Raw genomic sequence first — 27,112 nt, forward strand, 5'->3', positions numbered from 1 at the left:
AAGTCATTACAGTTGAAAATCTTAAGAAAAATAATGTAACTAAACTATCCAAATTTCTTTACAAAGGCACGCTCATCAGTGAACCTGAAAGGATCGCAAATGCTTTTAATGATTATTTTATTCTGTCTGTAAAGTAACTAGCATCTAATTTGGTTACTCCCACATATCTCCCCCCTGACGTCTCTATATCTCACCAGTTCTCCTTCTCTGAGATTACAGAGTGAGCTGTCCAATATCTTAAACTCTCTGAATAATTCTCAAGCCTACAATATTCATGGTTTAAAAATATGTCTTTCTATAAGACTCTGACTGACAGTTTTACGCCTCTCTTTCTTCACCTGACCAATCTCTGCATCAGGCTCTCTGTTTTTCCCTCTGTTTGGAAAACTGCCCAAATCATCCCCATTCATAAATCCGATGATCCCACTCTTGTGTCAAACTACAGACTAATATCCATACTCCCAATCATATAAAAAATATTAGAAAAGGCCATTTGCAACCAACTAAACTCCCACCTAGAAAGCAATAACCTACTCAATGACTCAATTTGCTTTCTGTTCTACCCGTTCAACTATATCTGCATTATTATTATTCACTGAACAAATTCGTACTGCACTTAACACTTTGGCGACCAGAGTCTTGCGCCGATTTATAGGCCAGAGGACCGAGCGTTGTCAACAAACCGATGTACTTTCTAACAGCTATATATATACTTTATAGTATTGCTATCTGTCCATTCTCATTGTCACTTGAGTGCATAAACCGTGCCTTCATAATGGCTTAAAGAAAATAAAGATCCATCGGTTGGTTGTCATTTTATAGCGCCGTGAATATAAGGTTTATCGCAGTTTTCGCCTAGTCTTTTTTCTGGGGAGCTAGATAATAGGCTAAAGGCTAGTCACGTTATATCAAACGCCATTTCTGCTGTATATATATACGAATGAAATAAAACAAACTGCGTAGCATCCGGACTATTACAGAGCATCTATGGATGAAATGGGGGCGACGGGCGACGCCGATTACTATTATTGATTAGCAATACAGTGTGCGTTCAATCAGCCATTTTCACTTTGCGTTTTAAAACAATGTCCAATCCAGCTGTAATTTGGGGGAATAGTATCCTACCGTCAGCCCATGTGATCGCCGGCAGCATTTCGTCAGTAGTCATCGGAATCTGGTAGATCGCTATGTCCATTGGTTGATCATAAATCCCATTATTCCAGGCTGAAATCTGCGTTCGGTAACGGGATCAAAGATGGAGGGTGTTCGTTTGGAACCGAGGCTCATATGAAACGCCCACAGACAGTAAAAAAAAATCTTTTTTCAATCGCCCTCAATGATACTGCAGTGGAGCGATGGCGACCCCTAAGCGGATCTGGCCGGTATTGCACGTTTCGAAAATCAAATATGTGGGTAGGTCTTGCAAGTCGATCGTGGACGTTAATAGCGTTATTAATATGGAATAAAACAATAACAACTTGCCACAAGTTAACTCGTGGCTCTGGTCCACAACGCATGGCACCGAAACACGAGTTAACTCTTGGCTGGTCCCTATAGTGTTAACAAATATCATATCACAGGAGCCATTTTTATTGATTTCCGTAAAGCTTTAATAGTGAATCACCAGATTCTCTTGAATAGACTTAGCTCTTTTCAACTTTCCTCCTCTGTGATAAAGATGATTTCCTCATACCTATCCAATAGGTCCCAAGTGGTAAAGATTTGCCATGTGACATCACCCCCCATATCCTGTGATATGGGAGTCCCCCAAGGTAGCATTTTTGGTCCCTTACTCTTTATTTTATATATCAATGATCTTCCAATGGTCTGTAATTATTCAAACTGTTTATTATATGCCGACGACACTTGTTTTTTTCAGACCCAAACCCTGATCACGCAAAACTATCTTCTGATCTTCACCTTCTCCATGACTGGCTGCAATCTAATCATCTAACTGTTAACATCAAGAAAACTGAATGTATGTATTTCTATTCCCCTAGAAAAAAACATATCTATGTCTGACCCCATACACTTTGCAAATCACACATTAACCATAACAGAAACCTACAAATACCTCTTGGGGTAACTCTTGACACTCACCTCACTTACAAACAATAACTTAGTCAAGAAGGCAAATCAAAAACTATGTTTACAGCAAGACCATTTCTCACCCTCACTGTTTCAAATACATATCTACATGCATTTTTTCTTTGAACAATATCTTACTGTCTCCCAATCTGGTCCCTCACAACAAAGGAAATTACAGAACCCATAGCAAACCCAAACATCTGTAATCACTGATCTGACTCTTTCCTAGGTCTTAATTTAGTTGATACTGTCTATTTGTATTGACTGCTATGACTGCATGTTTGTCATTGCTGTCCACAATGACTATAATGCAATGTTTCATGTGCTGCAGAACAGGAACCTGCTGAAAAACTGTTTGTAACTGAGTCAGGACAGTTTAAATGTATATTGTGATATGTATATTTGACCCTTTCCTGTATAAATAAAGTAAACATTTAAATTAAAATGAAAGGAGGGAAAGGAGCAGTACTATAATATGTTGTCATCCCGACCCACGGAATAGAGATTTGCTATTGAACAGTCAGAAAGAGAATATGAGCACATTACAGCAGAAAACCACTAGGCTTCTTGGGAAGAGTGGTGTGATGTCTATGTTGTAAGACCGGGGAGGGGAGGCTCTGACAGCTGTCTCAGCCTGGGCAGAGCACACACACACACACACACACACACACACACACACACACACACACACACACACACACACACACACACACACACACACACACACGCTCCCCAGAGGCAATGTGTGGGTCAATAGGACCTCTCCCCCATACCCCATAGGAGGACCACTCCAGCCATCTGCTACGGACCGCAGGATTCGCCTACGCCTTACGCACGCACACGCACACACACACACTCGCTCACAAAAATCACACACACACACGCACGCTCACAAAAATCAGCTCAACTTTCCTTCCATGCCATACATGCAGCCCTTCCCCCAACTTCTATACCCCCCCCCCCCCCCCCCTCTTTCTTAGTACCACGTTCTGACATCCCTCACACTGTGTTTGACCACAGAAAACGGCAGTCATGGATCTGTGCACTCCCCAGATGGACCTTGGAAAGCCTGGCTCTCTCCTCAGCCACATCAAAGCCAATAGGAAGTTCCTTTAGACCAGACCCCAGAAGCTTCAATAGACTCCTACCCAGCAGGAGTGTGGGTAGCTCCTGTAGCTCCAGACATTAATACACTCTAATTCAAGGGCAGCGTGGGTAAATACTCTGTCTGGGGGGTCTCTGCCTGGCTCTCTCTTGCCCTCCTGCGCATGTGGCGTTCATCTTCCCAAAGTGGAGGAAATGGTCTAGAAATCTTTCCTCCTTTCTTTGCCTGGAAATGTAAGCTCTCGTAGTTGCGGCATTAGTCAAGCACACAGATACACCTGGAGACTGTGTTGTGGATCGAGACAGACCAGCACCCAGTGATTCTTGGGTCTTTGGGACGTGGAGCAGAAGATGTACTGGGAACTGTGGCTGAGCCAGGTCACGGCCACTGCCGCGCTGCAGTGCATGCTGGTCCAGAGCAAAGGTGGGAGAACTGGGTGGCTAAGACGTGCAGGCAGGCATGGCAAGACATGCTGAACAGGCTGGTCTCGCCTCGCTTAGGGATAGTTTTGTCTTTATTGCTCAAGTGTTAATTACTAAGTGTTGCACAGGAGAACTGAGATGATTCATGTTATGTAACTGTATATTCTACTATGTTGTGAATTGTGTTGCATATGCAAAATATTTTTGTCACTACCATGATGGAATGCCATTATATTACCAGGCAGTGTGGTTTTGAGTGGATTATACCATGGTATTGTTTTAGTTCAAAGGAGGTGCCATGATGGCGATACATGACTTGCCTTTTACCATAGCAGTACCATGGTAAATGTTTTACCATGGTAAAACTGATTGTACCATCACACCACCTATATGTTTTGTTAGGAGTGCATCGATGTTTCCTCAGTGAATGGCTCATTATAGTCTGCTTTCATAAAGTTGTCTGGGCTCAGAACCTTGTGCCTAGTCAATTCAAGAAATCTTCAAAGGCTAATTTTCTTTTCCATAGCAGCATTCGTTGTTACCTGAGTGAATCGTGTGATCATTCTTTCTGACAAGTCACTAGGGCCCATAACGTTATCATTGACTCCTAAATCTCGCTGCGTTTCCATATTTTAAGGCTGTTTTTCTCTTATTTGGGTTATGAGTTATGTTTCTGATAGCCAGTCATAGATTAGTGTTTTAGAAAGCTTTTTTTCCCGCGGGCATGACTTGTCGTCATGGAATTTCTTTTGTCATCTTGTTGCTTGTTCACATGCTCCTTTGCCGTCACACTGCTGTCCCTTCTGTTTATTTCTGAAAGGCTCTTCTACTGTATACCTGATTTCCTCTGCCTTAACCCCCCACCCCCTTTCCCCCTCGCACTATCAGCAGCTGTCCTGACATTCAGTAGAGTTTGCTGGCAGCTGTTGAGTGTAGTAGTTTGTGTTCTGTGTGCGTGGTCTGTGTATCAGTTTATGTTCAGTTGTGTGTGTGTGTCTCTGTCTGTATGTGTGTGTGACCATGGAGACTTGTATAAACAGTACCTTCCCTATTGTGTGTGTCATCATCACTCCTCCCCATACCTCCTCCTCTCCTGCTATACACATCGTCCCAAACCCTCCCACTCTTCACTTCCTACCTGTTCAGGCTAGATAGACACGCTGGGTCTCTGAAGTTAGCAATAATATTTTTCTACAGAGAGCAGATAGACCAGAGTATGCTTTTGAGGTGCTTGGGGACTAGTAGCAGTTTTGAGGAGGAATGGGGGAAGCTGACGGGTCTGCCCTACACAGGGCCTAAGGAGGTGGATGGACCCAGACTGACAGGTAGATGATAGACCCACAGATCTCAGATCAGGTCTGTCGGGAGCAATGCTGTTTACTTTAATCTTAATATGATCACGGATTGACTGTGTTATGGTCACAGTGTGTGTGTGTTTTGTGAAGAGGAATCGGTGAGTTTTAAAATGGGAGTTTGAGCCCTGAAGGAGGGCGCTCTATAGACATTGGCCTTGAGACTGGATGCAATTGTGCGTTGTGTTCGGTCAGTGTTTACTTGTGTGGCTTCAAGGTGAGATTACCATAGGTCTGCGATGTTGTTGTTGTCGACGTGTTGTCGCCCCATCTTTCATCTGTGTAACAAGGCCTCTCTCTCTCTCTCTCCCTCCCTTCACCCATCCCTCCAGAAGCTCTCCACCGGCCGTTCGGCCTGGACTCCGCGGCACTGACGGAGGCGGTGCGTTGGAGCTCCAAGGAGAACCTGCTGGGGGCGGCAGAGAGCGACCCCAACCTCTTTGTTGCACTTTACGACTTTGTGGCCAGTGGAGACAACACGCTCAGTATCACCAAAGGTATGTATGTTGTCACATGATAAGATGAGTGGATAGAGTGGGACTGTGCTCACCTCTTCTTAGCCCTTGAGGTCTATAGTAGGTTGCTGCATTTCTAGGACCCTGCAATTTCAGGCATCCCTGTTTGAGCAAGCTGTCATAAGCTAACGGACGATTGTAGTGCCAAGTAGGGATGCTCCGATATTGATATCGGATATCGGCCCCGATATCACTAAAATAGCTGGATCGGGTATCGGTAAAAAAAATATATATATATCGGTATTTTATTTAGAATTATTATATATATTTTTTATATAATATAATAAGAAATAAAATAAGAAATAACAATTCAGTACATTTATTTTTTTTTTCTTTTTTTTTTTTTTTTTCTCCCATTTTCTATTTTTCTCCCATCCCAATTTTTCATATCATCCAATTCAACCCCTCCCCTGTCTTTGAACGTTGTTTCTTGCCTCCCACAAGCCGGCTGCAATGTGGACTAAGTCATACATAGCACGAGTCCCCTCCGATACTCGAGGTAACAGCCGTCGCATCTTTTCACCTGCGCAGCTCGATCTTTCAGCGTCGGGGGTCTGGGCTTTGGAGGGGCCCCGCCCCCGTCGCTTCTTGATTCTACTGCGCAGGCGCACCAACCGACCTGTAGGAGTCGCTGTCCACAACGCCCAATCCCCACCCTTCAGTTTCCCTCCCCGTAATACGGCCAATGTGTATTACTGTGGACGACCAGCTAAACTGAAAGCAATGTGGAGAGCGGGGCTCGAACAGGAGGTTCGAGCCTAGTCTCCAGCATTCGTTGCGAGCGCCTTGCCCACTGCGCCACGTAGCCGCCCTCAGTACATTTATATCTGTGTTAATTTGTTACATTTAGTTTCACTAAGTTAGGATTCAGGAAAGTAATGTTTTAAGTCAAGCCTGATGTTGCCTTGCACAAAATAATGATCCCAGTCTCTTCCACACAGTGAGGCATACAGTTTATTAATTGAACAATGGGTATTTACATTTAGCTGACTCTTTTATCCAAAGCGACTTACAAGTTCTGTACGACAAGTCAGCAGGAAGGGCACAACTCTATCAGCTGAGTAACAATGTTCATCAACGTGTTGAGTGCTACAGTGTAGGTTAGTATATTAGGACAAGTGCATGACAGTAAGGTTAGTTGGGGTTAGATTTTTTATTTTATAAAAAGTTTCATTTCAGATAATGGTATCTGGCGCGGCTAGGTGGTGTAGTGGGCAAGGCGCTCGCCACCAATGCAGGAGACGCTGGGTTCGAGCCCAGCTCTCCGCATTGCTATCAGCTTGGCTGGTCGTTCATACTAACACAATTGGCAGTGTTAGGGGGTGGAAAGCTGATGGGTGGGGATCGGCCGTTGTGGACAGCGACTCCTACAGGTCGGTTGGTGCGCCTGCGCAGCAGAATCAGGAAGCGACGGGGGCGGCGTGTCCCTCCCACGCAGACCCCTGCCGCTGAGAGATCACGCTGTGCAGGTGAAAAGATGCGACGGCTGCTTCCTCGAGTACCGGAGGGGACACGTGATGCAAGGCTTCGTCCACATTGCAGCCGGCTTGTGGGAGGCATGGTCTAACAGCGTTCTAGACAGGGGAGGGTAGAATTGGACAATACGAAATTGGGATGGGAGAAAAAAGTAGATAAAAAAAAAGATAATGGTATCTGATCGGTACTCTGTATCGGCTGATACCCAAAGCCAGGTATCTGGACTGAAAAAGTCGGATCGGTGCATCCCTACCTTTAAGACTATTATACTAGTCTAGCTGGTACATTTCCCTCAGTCCATCGTCTTTTTTGTTCACCGCACACTACCTTTCCAGACCATTCGCCTTGTTTGTTTGCAAAGTTTGTGGCGGACACTAAGCTGACGGAAAGAAGTTTGAAATAATTTGCAAACGTGTGCCTTGTTTGCTGAATTTGGTCGCACTTCAGAATTGTTTTTAACGTTGATTCGCACTCTGATTTGTCGGCCATGTTAATGCGGTTGTCCAATTCGCTAGGTGTCACTGTCGCGAAAAACGAGGGTCCTGGAAATGCAGTCCCAGGATTGTGAAACCTGAAAGCGCAGCCTCCGGTACTGTTGCAACATGAAGCGCAGCCTCCGGTACTGTTGCAACATGAAGTGCAGCCTCCGGTACTGTTGCAACATGAAGTGCAGCCTCCGGTACTGTTGCAACATGAAGCGCAGCCTCCGGTACTGTTGCAACATGAAGTGCAGCCTCCGGTACTGTTGCAACATGAAGCACAGCCTCCGGTACTGTTGCAACATGAAGCACAGCCTCCGGTACTGTTGCAACATGAAGCGCAGCCTCCGGTACTGTTGCAACATGAAGCGCAGCCTCCGGTACTGTTGTTGCAACATGAAGCGCAGCCTCCGGTACTGTTGTTGCAACATGTCGCTCCTTGAGGTTGAAAAATAGCTGTGCGTTTAGTCACCCATCACATGTGAACGTGTGTTATCTGATTAAGAAAATAGATGGTTTCAAAATACCCATGTTTATTTCCCGTTGCGACGTTTGCTAATCCAATAACGGACAGGAAATACAGTCCATACTGTTCCCCTAGCGACGGGATTTCAGTCAAACGTTCTATAGAGTAAGACTCCCTCGCCTCACTGCCGTCGCCACTGATTACACAGCAAGGGGGTGTAGCTGTGTCACGTGTTGAAACTAGAAGACTTGTCATCGCTAGACTCTCCCTCTATATCATCATCATCAAAGGTGACCTCCTGGCCACCACGTTGTGACGTGACCTCCTAGTGAGTGAGACGTCCTCGCCACCGCTCCTCCCGGACGCCACCTCGCATGCCACAGCTTAGCTACGGTACGCACGGGGAACCTTTGAAACAAGCGACACTGACACGTGTGTCGAGGACTCGAGGTGTCATCAGGATTTCCTCCGCGTGTAATGATTGATTGATTCCTAGAGAAAGTTTTTTTTTTTTTTTTTTTTTTAACTTTATTTTTTAGCGTTTATCGCTTTCCTGGTCAAGCATGACCGACAGTTGCAGGGTGAAACGGGAGAGAGAGCAGGGGGATACATTCGGCAAATGACGGCGGGTCCGGGAATCGAACTCGGAGTCAACCAGATCCGTGACGCAGCACGGAGTCCCGCGCGAGCGCGGTAACATGGTGTGCTACTGGAGCACCCCTCTAGAGAAAGTCTTTAATGAGTAGAAGCGGAGGTATGCAGAAGGAATGCTATATCAATAGAGGTGCTCAACCCCCTTGTGTGTAATTACGCCTCCTGACTGCATCAGCAGCCAGCAACCACTCCCAAGCTCAGGATGACTCTTAGCTCCTGGGCTTGGGGAGCTAGGTGGGTGTGTGTGTCCCCCCCCCCCCCCCCCCCTCTCTCTTTCTTTGTGACATCACTGAGCAGCTCTTTCTCTGGGCAATGACATACCAGAGTTAAGTTGTTTTATATAAGTCCATGTAGGCAGAATAGCCACAAGAGACCCATACTGTCTGTATGCGTACAGTACACTGGCTTTGAAGTAGCGTGAGGAGCTGCCGGAGATAACTGCCGATTCAACTGCTATGATCCCCTTGTTTCATCTTCCCTCTCTCTTTCTCTCTCCCCCTGTCTCTGGTGTTTTAAAGCTCTGGTGTTTTCCCCTCCCAGCAGTTAGCTAGCTTATCAACCAGGCTGACTCCTGAGTAATGAGCTTAAAATATCCCTAATAATATTACCCCGAGACGAGCAGGCTTGTTTCCCTAACCCGGCTAAAGCATTAAACACGGCCAAGTGTGTTAATTGGCCATCGTTGTAATACTTCCACAGCAGCTGCCGGAGGTGGAGGCGATGCTTCGACTCTGACTCATGGAGTGGAATTGAGATTCTTGCCCACGTACACAGCCCCCCGCACACGCACACACACACACACACACACACACACACACACACACACACACACACACACACACACACACACACACACACTGATACTCTCTCTCTCACTCAGACACACACACACTGATTCTTTCTCTCTCTCACTCAGACACACACACACACACACACTGATACTCTCTCTCTCACTCAGACACACACACTGATTCTTTCTCTCTCTCACTCAGACACACACACTGATACTCTCTCTCTCACTCAGACACACACACTGATACTCTCTCTCTCACTCAGACACACACACTGATACTCTCTCTCACTCAGACACACACACTGATACTCTCTCTCTCTCACTCAGACACACACACTGATACTCTCTCTCTCACTCAGACACACACACTGATTCTTTCTCTCTCTCACTCAGACACACACACTGATACTCTCTCTCACTCAGACACACACACTGATACTCTCTCTCTCACTCAGACACACACGGATACTCTCTCTCTCACTCAGACACACACACTGATACTCTCTCTCTCTCACTCAGACACACACACTTATACTCTCTCTCTCACTCAGACACACACATGCCACGGGATGCCATCTAATGCCGTGTTAATATGGAATCCGTTGAACTGTAATAATAACAGGTGGGTGAAGGCAGCGGGCAGGGGGCTGATCACAGAGAGGGACTTAGCAGGCCTGTGTCTGGTCCTAATCACTGTCTCCGACCCAGGCCACGCTACACGCCAGGCCAGGGCCCTGCTCACGACACACATGGCTGGCTCCCACTGGGAGGCAGACCGTCAGTGTTTCCACTCCCACATACTTAAAGACGGACAGGCCGGTGAGCAGGATGGCACAGGCTTGTTTTGATAGTGTCTTAACCCTTTCACTACCACACTACAGAAGTCGGAAGGTTAACCGAACGAGAACTCGAAAAAAAACGCAACTCTGATTTAACTCCTGAGTCGCTCGTCTGACCAGTACAGTACGTGTTGTCATTTTGATGTGTACTGTATTATATTATTGCGCTTGTTGTCGTATCAACCCTGTGGCATTTCCTGTTTTACAGGTTTTATGTTTAGCTTCTAGCTGAACATGACTTGTGCTATTGTGCGTCAATAGCCAGGGGGTTAAACCATCCGGGCATGTATAAGTTATTCATTTTAGTTCATTATTTTCTCAGTGTGCGTTTTGGGAAACAGTGTTTTTTTATTTGAGAGTGTGGGAGATATTGAAGGGAGAATGGGGGGAGAGATATAGGAGAGTGTGGGAGATATTGAAGGGAGAATGGGGGGAGAGATATAGGAGAGTGGGAGATATTGAAGGGAGAATGGGGGGAGAGATATAGGAGAGTGGGAGATATTGAAGGGAGAATGGGGGGAGAGAGAGAGGAGAGTGGGAGATATTGAAGGGAGAATGGGGGGAGAGATATAGGAGAGTGGGAGATATTGAAGGGAGAATGGGGGGAGAGAGAGAGGAGAGTGGGAGATATTGAAGGGAGAATGGGGGGAGAGATATAGGAGAGTGGGAGATATTGAAGGGAGAATGGGGGGAGAGAGAGGAGAGTGGGAGATATTGAAGGGAGAATGGGGGGAGAGAGAGGAGAGTGGGAGATATTGAAGGGAGAATGGGGGGAGAGGGAGAGGAGAGTGGGAGATATTGAAGGGAGAATGGGGGGAGAGAGAGGAGAGTGGGAGATATTGAAGGGAGAATGGGAGGTAGAGAGGAGAGTGTGGGAGATATTGAAGGGAGAATGGGGGGAGAGAGAGGAGAGTGTGGGAGATATTGAAGGGAGAATGGGGGGGAGAGAGGAGAGTGTGGGAGATATTGAAGGGAGAATGGGGGAGAGATATAGGAGAGTGGGAGATATTGAAGGGAGAATGGGGGGAGAGAGGAGAGTGTGGGAGATATTGAAGGGAGAATGGGGGGAGAGAGAGGAGTGTGGGAGATATTGAAGGGAGAATGGGGGGAGAGAGGAGAGAGTGGGAGATATTGAAGGGAGAATGGGGGAGAGAGAGGAGAGTGGGAGATATTGAAGGGAGAATGGGGGGAGAGAGAGAGAGAGAGAGAGAGAGAGAGAGAGAGAGGAGAGTGGGAGATACTGAAGGGAGAATGGGGGAGAGAGAGGAGAGTGTGGGAGATATTGAAGGGAGAATGGGGGGAGAGAGGGAGGAGAGTGGGAGATATTGAAGGGAGAATGGGGGGGGGAGAGAGGAGAGTGTGGGAGATATTGAAGGGTCACCTTGACATTTATACATGTGTTTCTGCATCAAGAAACCCACCCATTTCTCAATGGCGAAGAGAAATAAACTGCAAACTGACTGAAGGACAACCAGGGCAGCTGAAGGATGATTGTAGGCTCCTTATCTTTCCTCCACAATGTGCCGGGTGGCTGCTGCTGCTGGTGGTGAAGAAATACAAGACTACATTTCTATTTCTACAAATGTCCTTTTTGATTGAGAAAAGACGTGGGGGGAAAAGATTGAGGGAGACCGAAGGGGGGGGGGCGTGGGGGGGGGGAGATGGAGAGGTCAGTGGAACACGACAGGGTTAGCTTGTCTGTGCCCCCTCCCTGCCATGCCAGCTCACCGTCTCTCCTCTAGCGCTGGGAGGAGTGACCCTGCCAGCTATCTTGCTCTGTGTTCCCTTTCTCTCACTCTTCTCCTCTCCATCCATCCCTCCCTCCCTCCCTCCTTCTCTCATCCCTCCCTGGCAGCATCCAGCCTGCAGACTGGCCGGGTGGGCTACTGCTCCTCCCGAGTCCCACATCCGGTCAAGTCGTTCTATCCTCTAGTTCTGTTTGTATGACTGTTTGTTTCCTCTCCATCGTCTGCTCTGTTGCTATTATTCCCCTTCTCTCTTTCTCCAGTGCCGACGTCATAAAAGGATAGATAAAGACGGCGCTCCAAGTCCCTACTTGCCCAGCGAGAATAGTCTCCGTCTCTCCGCCCGTGTGACAGATCTGCTGTATGCCCTACCCATCTACGTTCCACAGAGTTCAGTCTCTAGAGTCACGTTGTTCCTGCCCCCCCCCCCCCCCGGGATAGACTCTGTTTGTTGTTGCTTGGCAACAACAATGACCAGACCTGTCATCGGATGATATCATTCGCCAGTGTTTCATACCTAACCATGCTAAAGGTGAACACCAAGAGCCACGTGTAACATGTCAGAAATGTACCTGTTTGAAACCCCACCCGCCTTTTTATTCTTGATCCTCCAATCACAACTGTGCAATTGAACGGTAGAAGCCGATAGATCTTCCGAACGGACAAAGATGAATTATAGCTCGATCATTATTATGCTGCTCAGTAAACCAAGTGATGGGATTGATTCTTGGCACGGCCCCAACGCTTCGGGACTCTTCGATATCGGCGCTGTGGCATCGCTACTTCCTTACCTGACGTGTCTCTCTGCCGTCTTCTCAAGAGGAGGAGGAGGAGGAGCTAGCAAGCAGGATGCACAGGGCTGGATTAAAAACCTCCGTTCTATGTTGAGACAAGACTAGGCAAGCCGAGTTAAGCCAAGCCGGCCACAACAACACCCACGCATACATGTCTCGACAATGGGGGGAGTCGATCAGTCAGTCTGGGGGGAAGAAAAGACTCCAGACCACAGAATAATCAATCCCCATCGGATTTCAGTCCTGCCGTTTAATATGATTTCGGTCTCTCTCTCTCCCCCTCCCCCTCTCCCTCCTTTCCAGGCGAGAAGCTGCGCGTGCTGGGCTACAACCAGAATGGCGAGTGGAGCGAGGTGCGGTCGAAGAACGGCCAGGGGTGGGTGCCCTCCAACTACATCACCCCCGTCAACAGCCTGGAGAAGCACAGCTGGTACCACGGCCCGGTGTCCCGCAGCGCCGCGGAGTACCTCCTCTCGTCCCTCATCAACGGCAGCTTCCTGGTGCGGGAGAGCGAGAGCAGCCCCGGGCAGCTGTCCATCTCGCTGCGCTACGAGGGCCGCGTCTACCACTACCGCATCAACACGTCCTCCGACGGCAAGGTGAGGGGCGGGTACAGCTGGGAGATGCGTCGGTTCTCCCAACGTTTTCATGTCAAGGACCCCCAAATTGACACGTGATGGGTCAGGGACCCCCTTTTGATTTGTCTCTGGGACCCCTATCTGAGAAGATCACGTTTTTTTTTTTAAAGATGTGATTTAGTCCAGAATTCCATAATACAAACGATAGACAATTAATATAATTCTATAATGTCTGTAGGTGGGGAGATGTGTGGAGTGAGTGAAGCCTGTGATCATGAACAGTCCTTCTTGTTTTCTCTCACTGGCCTAAATTCGAGTGAATAAAATATTAGTGAAATTAAACTAATGCTCATTTTGCTGGGGACCCCCTCTCAAAGACCCCCGGTGGTCCCCGAACCCCACTTTGCGAAAAAAGGTATACGATGATTCCTTTCACACCGCCATCGCTATTTTACGATACCATTGTCAACAACATATTGTAAAAATTATTCAAATAATAATAAATTAAACTAAAAAAACACAGTGAGAAACATGGTATTATTTAGCCCGTATTTGCCCCGGGTTAGCGCGGTTGGTCAGGTCACTGATTTGATGATCTGTTGTTAACAGTGTCCTCTCCTCCCCAGGTCTATGTGACGGCGGAGAGCCGCTTCGCCACGCTGGCCGAGCTGGTCCACCACCACTCCACCATCGCCGACGGCCTGGTCACCACGCTGCACTACCCGGCGCCCAAGTGCAACAAGCCCACCGTCTACGGCGTGTCGCCCATCCACGACAAGTGGGAGATGGAGCGCACGGACATCACCATGAAGCACAAGCTGGGCGGCGGTCAGTACGGCGAGGTGTACGTGGGAGTGTGGAAGAAATACAACCTCACCGTGGCCGTCAAGACGCTCAAGGTTAGCGAGCTCTCCCTCTTAAGTGCTGATTAGTTCATTAGAGCTGAATTGTAGTAGCACCTTCCTATTATGTACTTTATGGCACTTTATTGTAGTTTTTCATGGCTACAGTAACTGACGTAGCAGATTGCTCAGCCAATAGTGGTTGTAGATCACCACCTGCTGGCTGAATTGGGTGCTGCATATGTCATGCTTCATATGGCTGTATTATACACCCTGCTAGATGTGTACAATTGACTCATCAAGCTGTTTTATTCTAATCTAACCCATTCAGTTATGTTGTTTTAAACACTCAGGAAGACACTATGGAGGTGGAAGAGTTTCTAAAGGAGGCTGCCGTTATGAAGGAGGTCAAGCACCCCAACCTGGTCCAACTGCTTGGTCAGTAATGTGTTTTCAGTGGAGCACCTTTCTGGATTATAACATGAATCTGTTTATCCGTACAATTGACCTATCTCAAACCCCGCCCTCTTTTCTTGATCCTCCAATCGGTTTTGTGATGGGTCTGCGCTGACACATTATTCAGAATGGTTGTCGTTGGTAACCGTGTATGTTAACGTCACGTCTTTGCCCCTCCCCCCAGGCGTTTGCACGTTGGAGCCTCCGTTCTACATCGTGACGGAATACATGCCCCACGGGAACCTGCTGGACTACCTGAGAGAGTGTGACCGAGGGGAGGTGAACGCAGTGGTGCTGCTCTACATGGCCACACAGATCTCATCCGCCATGGAGTACCTGGAGAAGAAGAACTTCATACACAGGTAAGGAGCCAGGTGTGTTTGTTTGTTTGTTTGTGTCTTGGTATACTTAAAGGAACACTCCAACATTTTGGGAAATTAGCTTATTTGCCATCTACCCTGGAGTTAGACAAGAAGATTACATACCTTTTTCTTCTCTGTGCATGCAGTAGGAGTAGGAAGACGCGCACCGTTAGCCTAGCTTAGCGTCAGTCACTGGAAGTAGGTTCCTCCAGTAGCCTAGTTCCCAACGTCTTCCTACTCCTACTGCATGCACAGAGAAGAAAAAGGTATGTAATCTTCTTGTCTAACTCCAGGGTAGATGGCAAATAAGCTAATTTCCCTAAATGTTGGAGTGTTCCTTTAAGTGGCCTTTATCCCTTAACCATGTTAAACCTCTGGAATATTTTAATCTTATCCATTTTAATTGGTCGATTCAAACATCATTCAAATGTGTGTGTACATGCACACACGTATATCTGAAGCCATGCCGTTTGCCCTTTTCACTAGCACATGCACTACTAGCGTGTGCGTGTGTGTGTGTGTGTGTGTGTGCTTCTGCTGGAAAACTGTTTTTAGATGGTAAACTTCATAACAGTCTCATCTTCCTTCCTTTAATTTTCCATCTCTCTCTTTCTTTCTCTCCATCCCTCCTTCTCCCTCCCAGGGACCTGGCGGCGAGGAACTGTCTGGTCGGGGAGAACCATGTGGTGAAGGTAGCAGACTTTGGGCTGAGCAGGCTGATGACGGGAGACACCTACACAGCCCACGCCGGGGCCAAGTTCCCCATCAAGTGGACTGCTCCAGAGAGCCTGGCGTACAACACCTTCTCCATCAAGTCTGACGTCTGGGGTGAGGAATCCATGCACGTGAACACGCACAAATGAACATGTGTGCACACACGCTCACTCACTCACTCACTCTTTCCCAACCCATTGAAATTATGCTGATCTTTTAATTTCCCGTCATCTTTATCCACACAGCGTTCGGGGTGCTCCTGTGGGAGATAGCCACCTACGGCATGTCTCCCTACCCCGGCATCGACCTGTCTCAGGTCTACGACCTCCTGGAGAAGGGTTACCGCATGGAGCAGCCCGAGGGGTGTCCACCTAAGGTCTACGAACTCATGAGGGCATGTGAGTATTAGTGCCTATAAATAAACGAATCCATACCAGATGCACAGCTGGATGCGCCGTGTAGAGGGTGACTGAATGGTGACTCATAGTGCCATGTTCTCACTTTCCTCATTAATGTTTCCTGTTTCCTGAAGCTGAACTCTCTCCCAGCTCTCCCCCCGCTCTCACTCTGCCACCACAGAACCTGGACTAAACCCCCCCCACTGACTGACACACACAGACACACACTGCCACTTCACAAACTCACTGCCACTTTACTTTACTGCCATTATTTATTTTAGTTTACATTATATTAGTTTACTGCCATATCTATCATCTCACTGCCACTTTACTGCCATTATTTTATTCTACTGCCATTATTTATCTGTTATACTTACTATACTGCTGCAAAAAAAAAAGATTTGCACTAAGTTCTCTTTTACCTCCTATATTTATTTCAATTATACATTAATTTTTTATCCACTGTATATATAGTCCTGTATAGTGTATGTACATCGTGTCCCATTATGTTACTTATGTTTATAGTGTCCTATATTTTACTTTATGTTTATATTAGTTTTTTTTTTATATACACCGTGCGAAGGGGGAAACGTAATAAAATGTCTCTGTATGTCTTGCACATTATGAGAAGCGACAATAAAGCTGACTTTGACCATCCCCGGTCTGAAACTAAGGCTGCGGTTACACTCTAGCCAAAACGAAGCGTTTCATTTCGCTTTTCAGAATGCTGTGTATTTGCAGGCAAGTTAGACGTTGTTTTGTCTCCTGAGCACAGAGTGATGTATATACATGTAGTACAATGCCAAAGCAGTAGGTGGCGATGTAGTTCAAACATGAAAGCCATTTCCAACCAATCAGAAAGGTTGAACACGCCACTACACTTCCTGCTAAAAGTCCACCATCTTTAAATACCTCGCATGAGCCATTTAGCAACGTAGCATTTATTTTTCAGCAAGAAACAAAGTGCAATAAAAGTGCAATAAACAAAAACAGATACATTCACTGGTGTTCTGCCTCATTTTTTATTTTAATTTTTTTATCTACCTTTTCTCCCATTTTCTATTTTTCTCCCACCCCGATTTCGTATTGTCCAATTCTACCCTCCCCTGTCTCGAACGCTGTTAGGCCATGCCTCCCACAAGCCGGCTGCAATGTGGGCGAAGCCTTGCATCACGTGTCCCCTCCGGTACGCGAGGAGGCAGCCGTCGCATCTTTTCACCTGCACAGCATGATCTCTCAGCGGCGAGGGTCTGCGTGGGAGGGACACGCCGCCCTCGTCGCTTCCTGATTCTACTGCGCAGGCGCACCAACCGACCTGTAGGAGTCGCTGTCCACAACGTCCGATCCCCACCCGCCAGCTTCCCACCCCCTAATACTGCCAATTGTATTAGTATGAACGACCAGCCAAGCTGGTAGCAATGCCGAGAGCTGGGCTCGAACCCAGCATCTCCTGCATTAGTGGCGAGCGCCTTGCCCACTGCGCCACTTAGCCGCCTGCCTCTCATTTGTTGATGAAACAAAACCAACATCAACACAATTTACCACAAAGAGCGGATAGTTTAGTCTCACAAAAAGATCTCCGATGTTGTAAGCTACATGCTAATGTGAATGGCATTCTCCATGTATATAGTTAGCATCGAGGCTATTAACGTAGTAACGTTAACGCTAGTAGAAATGGATAAACTTTATTTAACAGATTGCAGAATGGGTACAATACAATACGGCTCAATACACACAATTGTTAAGGGTATGCAGACTGTTGTAGTTTGGACTGGGCTCCTTATAACAATAACTTGACAACACATGTTGAGCTTAGTTTAGCCGCAGCTACAGGCAATCTGAGGAGGACGCAGCTGATATCCTCTATAGGTCCAGCCAGGGGAGAATTTGGCGTCGGTGTCTACTACTGCGCATGGGCGTTGGGCAAGACCGGCTCCGTATCCGGCTTGCACAAATTACATGGCACTGTTGTTGGCGAGTTTCCAAAACGAAAACACCCTTTCAGCGTTGCCGCTAGGAAAACTTGTTTTCCTGCCAAAACGGCATTTCCTTTTAACTTGGACATGCAAACGTAATCATTCGAAAATATAGCGTTGCTGTTTCCCCCCAGTGTAACCATGGCCTAATAAGGTACTGAAGAGTTTCTTAGAGTGGGGGGAATAAAAACAGCTAGGTGTGACCACAGGACCACATGCCTTGTACTGAACATGACGTTTCTCTCTCTCTATCTCTATCTCTATCTCTATCTCTCTCTCTCTCTCTCTCAGGCTGGCAGTGGAGCCCTCTGGACCGACCCTCGTTTGCCGAGACCCACCAAGCCTTCGAGACCATGTTCCACGACTCGAGTATCTCTGAAGGTACGATAACATGCAGCTCATCCCTCAGCCGTCTGTGTTGTTTATGGCTCAAGGACCTCACACAGATGAGGCAGAAAAAAGTCTCTTGCAAAACCATTGACCGAGAGAGAGTCGACACATTTTCTTGCATATTTCTGTAGTTGAATTAGCTGTTGACTTTCTGTTAACCCTTTCACAACCACCAGAAAGGGTTAACCTTCTGTAGTGGGGTTGTGAAAGGGTTAACCTTCTGTATTGTCGCAGTGAAAGGTTAATTAAAGCTGATTGTTAAACTGAGGTAGGTTTAGATTTTTTTTTTTATATATATAAATACTGAATCCTCTCCTTTTTGTACCCTTTGCAGAGGTAGCAGAGGAGCTGTGCAAGACTGCCTCCTCTGGTCACGGTGGCGCACTGCACCCTTTTGGCCACGACATGCCCCTCCTGCCCTCCAAGTCCCGCACGCTCCGCAAGCACACAGAGAACAAGGAGAACATCGAGGGGGGGCTGGACCATGGCACGCACGGCCACTCAGGTACAAGTCCCGCCTACCCCTGTGCCAACCAATCCGATACAGCCAGTCACACTCCTACAGGTAGACCTGACCATGGCCAATCGGAAAGTGGCCACCTGCAGCGCCGTCGAGCACGCCGACTGAGGAGAAAGGCGGCCGTCTACCTGGCCGACTGACCACATCTGTCCCAGGCGCTGGCTGGAATCCACTACACCGACCAGCTTCATCGTCTCATAATGCTGGTAGCATGAGCACAGCCCAAGAGTCCCCGTGCTCTGGCCTAGCGTTAATAACACTGTTACAGTGTCTGTTTGAACAGAGCTCCGCTGTACAGTCAGTCTCCTCCATTAAATGTAGTAATAAAGCAGTTAATTGACCTATTTCATACCCCATCTTCTTTCTGGAAGCAACAACTGTGATTGGAGGATCAAGAAAAGAGGGCAGGGTTTGAGATGGGTCAATTCCTCTTCTCTGACACAATAGGCCTCATTTAGTTATCTATGCATGTCTGTGGTTGTTATGTCGACGCCAATTAACATGTCTCATTCTGTTGCTTTGTCCTGCTCACAGTCGAATAACAATCATTTGTATCAGATCCTGTATAAAAAAAATGCATCTAACCTGTTATTACATGATTAAATTGTCTATAGTTTTTGTTATGCTTTGTTTGTTGTTTATTTGTTGTTTATTTGTTGTTTATTGTTGTCTAAAATAAAGTTTGTGTACTTATGTTTACAAGACATGCTAATAATGGTCCTCATTCTCGAACGTGTTTATAAGTGCCTTTGTAAATATCTTGGTAAAAATTTCGTACGAACAGATTTACGGAAATCCTCCTCCGGATTCTTGAACGTGTGAAACGGTCTCCATAACTCGTCAAAATCTTCACAACTGGGTTTCCATGAATGAAATAAGTCACTCATTCTTAAACTGAAGTGCGCGTTCTCGTTCATTGAATTTGCATACAGACACGCCCGCCCGAGCTCCTTATAAGGCGAATGAGGCGTGTGCAAAACAGCAGAGGTGCGGCATTGCCCTGCACCATGCTGATCGATTTGCAACATATCTCAAAATGAGATTAGATTAAAATATATTGTTATTATACAGCACAAGTACAATACACACACACGTACTGTATACGTGCAAAATGAATCGTTCCAGCAAAGTAGGCTTCTATTATTCTAATGACTTGTTTTATTAGGTATTATAGCAGTAAGTCATACTGTAGAACATGACTATTAGCATGACATCTCATTTAGTAATATCACTACTGAACGACTACGCGATTGGCTCTTGACAAGCATCGTTCAGTATTGACATTACTAAATGAGATGTCATGCTAATATGTCATGTTCTACAGTAGGACTTACTACAATAATACCTAATAAAACAAGTCATTAGAATAATAGAAGCCTACTTTGCTGGAACGATTAATTTCGCACGTATACAGTACGTGTGTGCTGAGGCTGCCTCACTAAGCCGTTTCTCCACATATTCATAGGAATACATCAAACCAACATAAATAATATCATAGAGAAGAAGACAGTATATGGCATATTAATACAGTATATTCCACTATACAGTAGTTATATCCGTGGCGATCGGTTTAGTTCTTATTTATTTAGTTTGCAGTGTGTAATGCTCACAATGCCTCATTGAGTCAGGACTATAAATGCAAAACGTAATTATTAATGATACAAATATTGTCTTATACATTTTTTTATCCACTTTTTCTCCTTATTTTTCAATTTTTTCTCTCATCCCAATTTCGTGTTTCCAATTCTCCCCTCCCCTATCTTTAACGTTGCTCGCATATGCCTCCCACTGGTCAGTTGTAGGGAGGATAGAAGCCTTGCATCACGTGTCCCCTCCGGTACACAAGGAGGCAGCCTGTCACATATTTTCACCTGCCAGCGCGGACTCTCATTGGCGAGGTGTAACGTATGGGAGGCTCACACTACCCCAGTCATTTCCTGTCTCTGCTGTGCAGGCGTCCCCCAACCGACCAGATTACCACCCATCGACTTCCACCCGCTGACTCTGCCAATTGAGCCAGTATGATGGCCGGCCCAAGCCGGAGGCAACGTCGACAGCCGGATTCGAACCTGTTGTCTCTTGCGTTGGTGACGAGCGCAATGTCTGCTGCGCCACCCAGCCGCCATATTGTCGTATTAATTATAATTATTTAATTCCACGGATGTCTGTAGTATCGGCAATCCCCAATGACTTGTCCCAGAGAAAGCTGTTGGGCGCACACCGGTCTGTCCGATTTACGACTGCCTTTTCGAGTACGTAAATCCTACTAAGAATGTACAATACGAAGCTGTTCGAGAAGGCCGAATAAGTGTGTAAATCGAGTTACGAAGGAATTCCTTGGTACATTTTACGTATGTCGTTCGAGAATGAGGACCAATGTTTAGTCAGTCCTGTGCTCCGTTTGTTTTCCCTTTTTCAATATGACCATAACTATCCTGTTTTCGTGTTCAGTTTGGTTAATTTTCTGAAAAGTCATTAACTTACCCATAAGCCATAAGCACAATAAAACTATTAAAAGATGAAGGCCCTGCACCCAAAAAGGTCCATAGTTCCTGCTCCATAGATTCTCATGTAGATCAGAAAGTAAGTAGATTGCAAAATGTAAGATAGAAAAGTTGAAAAGCAAAGCCTGTAGTATTCAGATGATGCATGGCTTAAATGAGATGCAGTGTGTGTACTGTGCTATAAATCTGTTCCCTATGTGCCCTGGTTTCTTTTGCGCCCTGCATGCACTCGTTCTTGCCATGGATCTAGTTACCATTTTCTGGGTGTAAACAGGTGGGCCAGGAGGGGTCATCACTGAGTTGTCTAGAATCTTTGAACACACAGGAGTGCATGAGAGTATTTTGGAGCATGAGTAGAACATATAACTGGGTGGCCTTGGCTTTCAGTCTATCCAAAAGGCAGCAGTGTTCAGGTCTTGGGAGATATTAGAAGCAGAAAGGTTCTAGCAATTTGTCTGAATTCTTTTGGCAATGCCGGTGAAAGTCATTTATCAGAAACTTGCTTCATATCCCTATTGACTTCTACCAGCATTACTGAATTTTTTTTATCGAATTCTGCTTCTAACATGTCAACAACCAAAAGCCTTGGGGCAAGAGCTCTTGGAATGGGCTGAAAGTACTCAGTAACAAATCGGATAGTAAAATGTTGCATGAAGGATTTTGAGTTCTAGTCCAGCGCTCTGGTGGGTCTAGTCACCTTTCATTGCTGTATTCTCTCTATTATTCTGATGAGTATGAATAATGCACTAGCCTGGACAGCAAAACACAAGCATAAGCCTGCAACCTAGTCCCATCTCACATAAGCACTAGTTGTAACTCATCAGATTGGCTTCAGTATGTGTAATAGGCTGAAAGATTTCCACCCCCTTTTCTGAGCAGTTTTTTCCTCTGTTTCTTATGAATCCTCAAGGACTAAGGAACAGCTTATAGTGAGAGTCCTAGTATACTGTATACAGTTCCCTAGCAGTGTCATCGATGCATATTTGAAAACAGATTTTGAGAAAATCTGGCATATATCCTACATGGCATATTTAGTATCTGGTATTTAAGAGCCCTTCCTAATGTATCCCAGCGTTGTCTTAATCCCATCCACTCCTCTCACTCTGTAGGTCTCGCCGCTACTCTTCTCGGAGGGGACGTTCGATCGGGCAACTCGCCAGCGCTGCCCCGCAAACAACAGCCGAGGGACAAGTCTCCCAACAGCCTCTTGGACGAAGTGCAAGACACAGGCACGTTCACGCGAGACCGAAAGGCGGGCTTCTTCAGCTCTTTCATGAAGAAGAAGTCCTCTTCGTCGTCCTCTTCGTCTTCCTCTCCGTCGTCCCAGCTCCAGCAGAACCTCCCCACGCCCCCCAAGAGGAGCAGCTCCTTTCGGGAGATGGAGACGCAGCCTCACAAGAAGTACGAGCCCGCGGCTGCGTTCAGCGCTCCTCCTCCTCCTTCCCTGCCGCAGACGGACTCTCTGGGAGGCTTCTCCGCGTCTCCCTCCCACGCTCACGGGGAAGCCACCCAGACCCAGTCTCGCTGCTGCGGCGCCACCTTTGGACAGAAGCCCTCCGGAGGGGGCCCTGGATCCCAGGTGGCGACTGGTAGCAGCTGGGGCGGCCTGGCTGGCTTCTTCACCCCTAGACTAATCAAAAAGACCCTGGGGCTACGGACTGGGAAGTCCACCTGTTCTGAGGATGGTGGTGGTAGTACGATCGGAGGACCTAAGCCCTTCCCCAGGTCGAACTCTACCTCCTCCATGTCGGCCGGGCTGCCCGACCTGGAGCGCATGGCCCTGACTCTACCCAGGAACCGCAGCGCGGCTAAGCCCCCGCTGGAGAGAACTGCATCCACCACCTCGCAGCCGGAGAACGGGGCGGCCAGGCCCTCGGAGACCCTTCAGAGGAGGATGGACGAGGGGACGGCACAGATCAGGGAGAGGCCCAAGGCCAAGCTGTTACCCCGTGGCACAGCGGGCGGGGTACGGGCACCGGGGGTGGGGGGTGAAGCGGGGGAATCGGACGGTCTTTCCCGGGTGAGGGAGGAGAGTGGGGGAGATAGGCAACAGGGGTGGTCCTCGCCTTCTAAAACGCCTGTTTCGGGGACACCTTCGACTGCAACGGGCGCCCCGCCACACAACCACAAGGTTCCCGTCCTGATCTCCCCCACCCTGAAGCACAGCAGCCCGGCAGACGCGCACCTAGTCGGGGTGGACTCTCAGGGGAACCGCTTCAAACTGCTGTCGGAGCACCAAGCAGACCGGGACCGGCCACGCCTCGTCAAACCCAAATGTGCTCCTCCTCCCCCTCCGACCGTGCGCAGCCTCCAGCACTCCTACAGCGGAGATGGAGAGGAGCAGGGCGGAGGAGCACCGGTAGAGGTCAACGGAGACACGTTAAAAGGTCATAGGTCAGGTCGAACGTCGGGAGGAGGGGTGACGGGTAGACCATCGGTGCCGCCACCACAAGTGCCTCCTGCTCCTTCCTCCTCCCTCTCCTCCACCAACAACAACACAACTCCTACCAAACTGGCAAACGGTGCCGCCACCACCACTGCCTCCTCTTCACATACGGCGCCCTCTGCCGGCTCCAAGGTAGCACTGCGGCGGACCAGGCAGCAGGCGGAGCGGGTGCCCCTGGAGCGGGTGAGCCGCGAGACGCTGCTGGAGTGTGCCGAGTGCCTGAGCGGCGCTCTCCACGCCAGTCCCGAGTCCTCCTCCGGCAGCCAGGTGCTGGACGCTGGCCACCAGCTGCTGGACTACTGCTCGGGCTACGTGGACTGCATCCCTCAGATGAGGAACAAGTTTGCCTTCCGGGAGGCAGTGGGGAAGCTGGAGCTCAACCTGCAGGAACTCAGGGCTTCCTCGTCGGGCGGGGGGGGGTTGAGCGGCCTAGGACCTAGCCCTGCCCTGGACAATCTGCACACTTGTATTAAGGAGATTAGTGACGTGGTGCAGAGGTAGCCACTGAGATATGAGACCAACTGCCCTCAACCCCCAAAACCACCCGACGACTGACTCCTATTCCCATTTTTATGTTTCCGGGTTCTAACGACAGCTTTTGGGGGACGCCATGAGAGGAATCTCTAAAGTACCTCACATAAATCACTAGAAATTGTTTATCGTTTTATTGTTTACAGATGTTTTCATAAAATGCCAGTGTGGACAATAATGTTGCTCTGACCTGTACATAGAAAACATTGTTTATACCAAACTAAATGTGGTTTAAATCACACCATGAAATCCCCCCCCCCCCCCCCCCCCCCACACACACACACACAGTCTCCACCTGGTTGTGATTAAGGCCTTTTTGTTGACTGGATGTGGAGTGTATCGGCTATGTGTAATCAGCCCAGAGAACAGGTGAAGAGTAAGATCATTCTGGTTATGAGTCAGTTAATCTGTCATACACTGAGCAAGGCTGATGCTGTCTGTTACCGACTTCAATGAAAACACTAGTTGCCAGTTTCTCTGACAAATATCAATGAAATGTCCCTGGAAATGATCCATTGAGAGTATTATTTTGTACACTACAGTGTCAGTGTTAGGAGAACCAAATGGCTTAATGTCACGTTCCAAAGCAATTGTAATCACAGAAGGGGTGGGAATTGGAATCGCAAGCCTAACAATTTGATTGATATTCTTGGGATGAATCAATACAATACAATACGCAGTTGACAGTTACCGATATTTTTTTTTCTTCTTCTTGAAAACAGGAAAGATTATCGGTAAAATCAAAGACTGGACTCCCCCACTTTAAAAAAAACATTTGATGATTTAGGAGTTGTATAATTGTGATATTTTTTTTCATGAATTCACTCAAGCCCCCTAAAAACGTAGGTATCGGGTGTGGTTCCATTTCATCACATCCTCTACATTTTTGTCTTTGTACTGGTTCGACTTGACTGAACACTCTCACTTACAACACAGTGCCACGTGAAAGGGGGGGCAAAGGTTAACCCCTGAAGCATTTCAATATTTATTATGTCCAGATTTTCCCTTGCACACTGCATTTCTTTCATGTGTATTTTGAAAGTAAGAGTAGGGTGAGGAGAGAGAGAGAGAGCACAGGGTAGCGCATTGACCATATCACATGGTGGCCATTTTGCTCTCAAAATGGCTGTGGTGTGAATATGGTCAACGAGGAGGTGACTTTGGGACAGTATTCCTACAAGTGTCCTTCCAAGTATGGACAGTGCTGGCTTCCCTATAGCCTTGCCGTGGGCCTCAGTGCCTCACATTCTTTTAAGTATGAACACTCTGCATTCTTTTAAGTATGAACACGCTGCAAAACAATGAGCTCCTCCGCGATCGACACAGTACTGATCTCTCAACAAGCAAACTGCAGTAGGTCTTCAGCACATGAGTGATTTGTACATTATTTGGTTCCAAGAAAAAGAAAATGCTTTTTTAGAATGTCTTTATGTATGAACTTGAATTTTAAATTATTATTTTTTTTTCTTTTCTTTTTTTTTATAAGCACAGACCTATTTTGAAAGGAGAGGGGGGGGGAGAAAAGAGTTATGTAAATATTTTGATTTATTTCATATTATCCAGGAAACCGTTTTGTGTGTGTGTGTGTGTGGTCGCACATTTGTTTGGAGCAATGGTTTATGACTGAAGAGATGTACTGCAAGACTGAGGCCCGTTCAACCCCATCTGAAATCTGAATATCTGCTTTATGAATGTATTATTCTACTGTTCTTCTGTTCTGAACCAGGTAGAATGTTCATCTGCATGAGTCTTTCTTCTTCTCGGTTGAAAAGAAGGTGCCATTTTATTCTGTCACATGTATTAGTCCATAGGTTTCAGTTCAACATATTGATCCCATTCATTCATAACAATCGATTGAACCGGTTGAGTCCCGCACCATGTGTTGTGTTTTCTGAGCACATGTTGGACTGTGAAAATCACCAATATAGACTATTTCAGTCCCTCAGTCCTCTTCATCAAATGTCTCAACGTTCATTTCAGTTTTAGTTGTTTTTTTCTCTTTTTTTTTTAATTTATTTTATTTGAATTGATATTTGGCTCTAATCTAAATGAACACTGGAAAAAGGCCTTAGACACATTGTTTCATCGGCATACTGCATCCCGATTAACACATCCCAAGCCCGCCCTCTTAATCTTGATCCTCCAATCAATTCCCTCGGAAGCAGAAGTTGCGTTCGGAGGATCAAGAAAAGAGGAAGGGGCTTGAAATAGGGCAATACTACGGCCTCTTATAGTGCCATCGTGTATATATACTCTTGGCCTATAACTCATCAAATTGTATGTAGTGATGACACTTTAGAGATTTCCAGATATCAGTCCTTAACATCTGTTTTTTTGTGGTACATTTTAAATCATTAGGTCTACTTCATTCAGCATGTGTCCCTCTGGTCAGTTATATGTCCCAATTCTTGCCAAACAGGACATCACAAAACAAACTGTTTCTCTTATTTTCACTGTGAGTTGTTTTTTTTTATAAAAAAAAAAAAAATTGCTACTGGATACATACAGTAACATTTTCCTTATGATTCATGGTGCCTTTTTGTGAAAGAATAGTTTATGTACAGTGCACTATTAAGATGAGAATTTACAGAGGTATGGCAATGTGTATATTACAGCATTAAAAATATCTTACGTGTCTCCCATATTTTCAGATAACTCATTCTTACC

At 46.8% G+C, this 27,112-nt stretch overlaps 1 protein-coding gene across 5 annotated transcripts in view; it reads left to right on the forward strand.

The window, feature by feature from the left end:
* abl2 (c-abl oncogene 2, non-receptor tyrosine kinase) overlaps positions 1–24,673 on the forward strand; it is a 60,916-nt gene extending 36,243 nt beyond the window's left edge. The window contains exons 1-11 of one of the 5 annotated variants that reach the window (XM_084307516.1): positions 4,768–4,940; positions 5,300–5,464; positions 13,032–13,327; positions 13,933–14,205; positions 14,502–14,586; positions 14,789–14,966; positions 15,610–15,794; positions 15,926–16,078; positions 18,346–18,435; positions 18,779–18,949; positions 22,578–24,673. In XM_084307516.1, coding sequence (XP_084163642.1) covers positions 4,832–4,940; positions 5,300–5,464; positions 13,032–13,327; positions 13,933–14,205; positions 14,502–14,586; positions 14,789–14,966; positions 15,610–15,794; positions 15,926–16,078; positions 18,346–18,435; positions 18,779–18,949; positions 22,578–24,415 — 3,543 coding nt within the window. In that variant the 5' untranslated portion in view covers positions 4,768–4,831 and the 3' untranslated portion in view covers positions 24,416–24,673. Of the gene's footprint in view, positions 1–4,767; positions 4,941–5,257; positions 5,465–13,031; positions 13,328–13,932; positions 14,206–14,501; positions 14,587–14,788; positions 14,967–15,609; positions 15,795–15,925; positions 16,079–18,345; positions 18,436–18,778; positions 19,010–22,577 lie in introns of those variants that run through there. The other 4 variants (XM_084307517.1, XM_084307518.1, XM_084307514.1 and 1 more) reach the window with 4 other exon arrangements.
* Positions 24,674–27,112: the final 2,439 nt, after the last annotated feature.

This window comes from Notolepis coatsorum (assembly GCF_963971535.1).
Source record: "Notolepis coatsorum genome assembly, chromosome: 2".
NCBI classification, from domain to species: domain Eukaryota; kingdom Metazoa; phylum Chordata; class Actinopteri; order Aulopiformes; family Paralepididae; genus Notolepis; species Notolepis coatsorum.